Here is a 4,504-nt window from a genome sequence, read left to right as displayed (position 1 = left end):
AAAAAAAAAAAAAAAAAAAAAAAAAAAAAAAAAAAAAAAAAAAAACACGAACAATGGCTTCATTCATTACAATTTCGAAGGTTAATTTCCCCCTTTTTTTTTTTTTTTTTTCTTTTGTGAGTGCAAAACAAACAAAAAATCAATTAGATTCATATATTTGATTTGCTGAAATAAAATAAGATGATTTGGGACCTCAAAGGTTGATGGGAATTAGGATCTGCTTTTGTTGCTTTTTGTCTTTTTTTTCTTGTCTGCTTGTCTTTCTTTACCTCTCTCTTTTTTTCTTTCTTTTTCTTTAAAATCAATTTCTTTTTTTGTTCTTCAGAGGCTCCAACTTCACTTCAATTTCTGTTCTCACATATAATGTTATGTTCATCAAACTGCCCTTCCTAATGTGAATTCCAAATTAGGCTTCTGAGGAACATTCCCCGACGAGCTTATCTCCGATAGTCTCTCGTTGTTTGAGCTCTTTGGATCCACGTCATTCTGTAAAAGAAAAGAAACAAAGAAAACGTGGATTATTATCAATAATGACATCAAAATCATGTCTGTATTTGGTCAACATGCTCGAAACCAACACGAGACTAAAAATATGAAGCTAGTTTAGGACATAGTTCGTATGTTTTTGATTGGACAACTCAATTCAATCTCGGAGTCCGCAATGATTTTAGGAGTATAATGTTTGTACACAACCGACTAGTGTTATTACTAGAAATCAGTGCTCGACCCTAAATTTGTTTAGAACGTAAGTTCGAATCTTGTATGTTAAGATATATCGTATCGAGATGGAGAGAGAAAATGGAGTACCTCGAGGGACGATGAAAGGTCCCTAGAAGAATCATTAGGAAAACCATGCAACCAAGCTTCCCTGTGACATAACCAAAACACAACAAAGAAAGGAAAAGGCATATCTTCAATCAGCAGAAACCATAATAAACCATGCAGAGTATATAAAAAGAAAAAGAAAGCTACAAATCTTTTTCGCTTTGCATTTGGTGCTTTTGATTGATATAAAGCTACACCAACTCCATGTGACAGCCCATTACTATAATCACAAACTACGAGGAATTTTTCAAACAAAAAAAGCTTTGTTTTTAGGCATCAAAATTTCCACTAATGGCTCCATCAAAACCCCTTACCTTTCACACTAAGTTTCTAATTTCATGTCCATATGGCTTCATATTTGAGCCCCACAAAATCCAAACCACACAAATTTCAAGGGACTGTGTTTATAATTTCCTCATCCATGACGATATCCGCAAGAAGTAGGTTTGAACTGTTACAAATAGTATTAAAGTCAGACACTAGACAATGTGCCAACGGGGAAGCTAAGTACCAAAGGGGTGGATACGAGGTGGTGTGCAAACAAGGACACTGGGATCTCAAAGGGGGGTGGATTGTGAAATCTCACATGGGTTTAAGAGAACGGAACATTCTTTATAAGGGTGTGAAAACCTCTCTCTAGCACATACGTTATAAACACCTTGACGAAAAATCCAAAACGAACAATATCCACTAGCAGTGGACTAAGACATCATTTTCCCTATTATTTTTGTATTATAAATCAACCCATGGGTTTGAATATCAAAAAAGAAGTGAGAAAGGGAATTATACCTGGAAGAATTGCTCCAGAGGGCATGATAATCCTTATCTTGATGAGGGTTTTGCCTATTTTGTTGAACTGAGTGCTCATTTTGCCTTCCCATGGTTGGCTTTTGAATGTCAAATATTATATCTTCAATATTGCTCGTATCCCCTGATGAAGCATTCTCGTATAGATCTGATTGCCCTGTGTAAATATTTAACTTTATATATATATATATATAAGAAAAATGGGTAAAAAAAAAGGGGGGAAAAATCACCTGAAGAAGCTGCTGCTCTGTCTGTGGTCTTCACTGTACGGTACATCTGCAATGGGAATTTATGGTATTATAAGATTTAAAAAGTGGGTTTTTATTGGATTATTTAAACAAAAAAAGATATAAAAAACCCCCAAAAATGGAATATAATCATGATATGCTTGTGATTAACCCTAGTTATGGAGGTTTGTTTAATTAAAAAAAAAAAAAAAAAAAAAGAAATGATTTTGAAAAAGCTATGATTGAGTAATGATGGGTTATTCTATTTGCTTTTGTTTTCTTCCTCTCACTCACTCATCACTCACTCCCTTCATGTTTTTTTGGACATATAAATACACCCATTTCACGTACTATACATGAAAGCTCCATATCAACCAATTTTGGGAGTAAATTATATATATATTAATAAAAAAAAACATGTGGATTAAAAAAAAACAAGACATTTTTAAGCTAAAAAAACATAGTTATGTTTTTGTTTAAACCACACAAACACTTATCCCTAAATGTTTGAAGACTTCAATGATTAAAACAAAAAAATAATTAATTTACATTAAATTTTAACAGCTACCACTTCTTTCATTTACTCTTCAAAGCCTTGTCAACTGGAAAACAGTCTCTCTGAGCTACCTTGTCTTGTGTGCATGTGTTACAGTTGAATTTCTTTTATTATTATTTAAAAAATAAAAATAAAAAAATAAATAATTTTACTCATAGTTGGTATGGCTCATTCTCCCAAGCAAAAAGCTGTTTGTTAGCTAGCAGAAGCAGAACCATCAGATCTAGAAGAAAATGAAAAGCTAAGAATTTGAGCTCCTCCACAGAAAAGATTTAAAAAAAAAACCATTGGAATTTGAAAAAAAAAAAAAACAAAACATGTCTTTATTAAAAAAAAAAAAAAAAACAAAAAACAAAAAACAAAACGAAACTTGATTTCCACTCGACAAACTTCCTGCCACAAATTAATTAAGGATGTAACAACGATGCAAAACCCCATCTTCATTTATGCAATCGCCACACTCCACGCAACGAAATCACTTTGATTCTGATTTTGTTACCCAAACTTAACCCTAATTTGAGTTTTGTGTGATTAAAAAAATTTGAAATGGGATTTTGGTTTAGATCAAGAGAGTATGAGTTGCATACCTGTAAATGAGATTTGACATGGGCTAAGGTTAGATCTTTGACATCCATAAGCTCGAGAACCGACTTGGGCGTCGCTCCTGGTCGCCGAGAATGTAAAGAAATAATTAAATTTATCGTAACCCATCACCGAAAAATAATATGGTTTTGAGGGTAAAGGAAAAGTGAATACTTTCATGGCCGCCGAGGAGTTCAACAGCATGAACAAATCGAGCATGGAGAGTGGAAGTCCATCGCATCCTTGGGGCTCTCATGCTGCGTTTGGCCGGAAACCTAGACAAGAATCTGGATCGCATCATTATCTGGCCGTGGCCGCTGGCGGAGGGAGCGATGGGGGAGGGAGTGCCGGCGGGGTTAGTTGTCTGATGGTACACCGGAATTCCTCTAATGGGTCGCAAAAAGGCCAAGTCTTGAACATTGTTCTGTCCTGGGAAAGGGTGCGATGTGGTGGGTGGTGGCGGAGTGTGGTGGAAAATGGTGGGTGGGTGGTGTGTTTTGTGTAGGGTTTGGAAGAGGTGAGCGCCGCCGTGTAAAGCAGGGTGGTGGTGGTGAGGAAGAGGAAGAGGAGGAGGAGGAGGAGGAGGAATATTGGAGTATTGGTTAATTTGAGTGAAGTTGGAAAGAGAGAGATCAAAGTGATGATTAGTAGGGTGATGTTTGGGAGTGGGTTTAGCGGACTCCAAATTGAGATTATTCCAAAACCCCAAATCAAGATGTTCTTGGGAGGGTGTTGTTGTTCTCCAAGTGGAAGAGGGTTTATTTGTATTGGGAGGGCTAATTTGGAGCGACAAATCTGGCTGTGCAGGGAATAGCTCCATCTTAAACCCACCTTCCTTCCTTCCTTCCTTCTTCTTCTTCTTCTTCTCCTCAGGGGATTTGTTGGGGATTTGGGAATATGGGTTTTGAAGGGAAGGCAGGGAAGATTAATGGGTTGTTCTTCTTTTTCTGTTTTGTTCTTCAGATTTTGATGAACTTCTAGAGAGAGAGAGAGGGGGGGGGGGATTGATAGATAGATGGAGAGAAGGAAAGAAAGAGGTAAGAAATGACAAGCTATGAAGTGAATGGTTGTTTCTTTTGTGTGAAGTATATGTGAGAAAATGACACTTGAGGAGCTATGGAAGAGAGAGAAAGAAGAGAGAGAAAGAAGAGAGAGAAAGAAGAGAGAGAAAGAAGAGAGAGAATGAAGAGAGAGAATGAAGAGGAGGTTGTAGGGTACTTACTAGGTGAGAAAGTTAGGAAAAGATGAAAAAGGAGAACAGGTAAATAAGATAGGTGTTGCTTCCCCTTTTGGTTTTTACCTTACCTTTCTTTCTTTCTACCTTTTAAATTATTATTTTTTACTCCTCATTTCTCCAAACATAAACATACATTCACTATTATTCTTTTAAATGTCTAATAAATTAACAAAATTCAACAATTTATTAAATTTATTTGAAGTAGTTTAGAGTCCAATAACACTCAATTAGAATGATATATTTGATTTAATTTATATTCTACCCAATATT

The 4,504-nt window shown here is 35.8% G+C and overlaps 1 protein-coding gene across 3 annotated transcripts; it reads right to left on the bottom strand.

The window, feature by feature from the left end:
* Positions 1-134: 134 nt before the first annotated feature.
* LOC111491441 (probable transcription factor KAN2) lies at positions 135-4,153 on the bottom strand. Of its 3 annotated transcripts, none has more exons than XM_023140362.1 (6): positions 3,172-4,153; positions 3,003-3,079; positions 1,863-1,908; positions 1,615-1,756; positions 808-868; positions 135-486 (listed from the first exon to the last, which is right to left on the bottom strand). In XM_023140362.1, exons 1-6 carry the CDS (start codon positions 3,815-3,817, stop codon positions 376-378), a joined length of 1,083 nt encoding a protein of 360 aa, XP_022996130.1. In that variant the 5' UTR covers positions 3,818-4,153; the 3' UTR covers positions 135-375. The 3 variants fall into 3 exon arrangements, with proteins under 3 accessions (XP_022996130.1, XP_022996129.1, XP_022996128.1); XM_023140361.1 differs by having other exon boundaries at positions 1,615-1,780; positions 3,172-4,152; XM_023140360.1 differs by having other exon boundaries at positions 1,615-1,789; positions 3,172-4,150.
* Between the last annotated feature and the right edge of the window lie 351 nt (positions 4,154-4,504).

The sequence above is a fragment of the Cucurbita maxima genome, unplaced genomic scaffold (assembly GCF_002738345.1).
Source record: "Cucurbita maxima cultivar Rimu unplaced genomic scaffold, Cmax_1.0 Cma_Scf00016, whole genome shotgun sequence".
In the NCBI taxonomy this organism is placed as follows: Eukaryota; Viridiplantae; Streptophyta; class Magnoliopsida; order Cucurbitales; family Cucurbitaceae; genus Cucurbita; species Cucurbita maxima.
This window is presented reverse-complemented; position numbering and strand designations above follow the sequence as displayed.

Excerpts from the sequence above, each read along its gene's own strand:
- LOC111491441 (XM_023140360.1), bottom strand. The coding sequence starts at position 3,817 with ATGGAGCTATTCCCTGCACAGCCAGATTTGTCGCTCCAAATTAGCCCT. Across the intron at positions 3,080-3,171 it reads ACTCCTCGGCGGCCATGAAA|GAGCGACGCCCAAGTCGGTT; the intron begins GTATTCACTTTT and ends CTCGGCGACCAG. Across the intron at positions 869-1,614 it reads CTCTGGAGCAATTCTTCCAG|GGAAGCTTGGTTGCATGGTT; the intron begins GTATAATTCCCT and ends GTTATGTCACAG.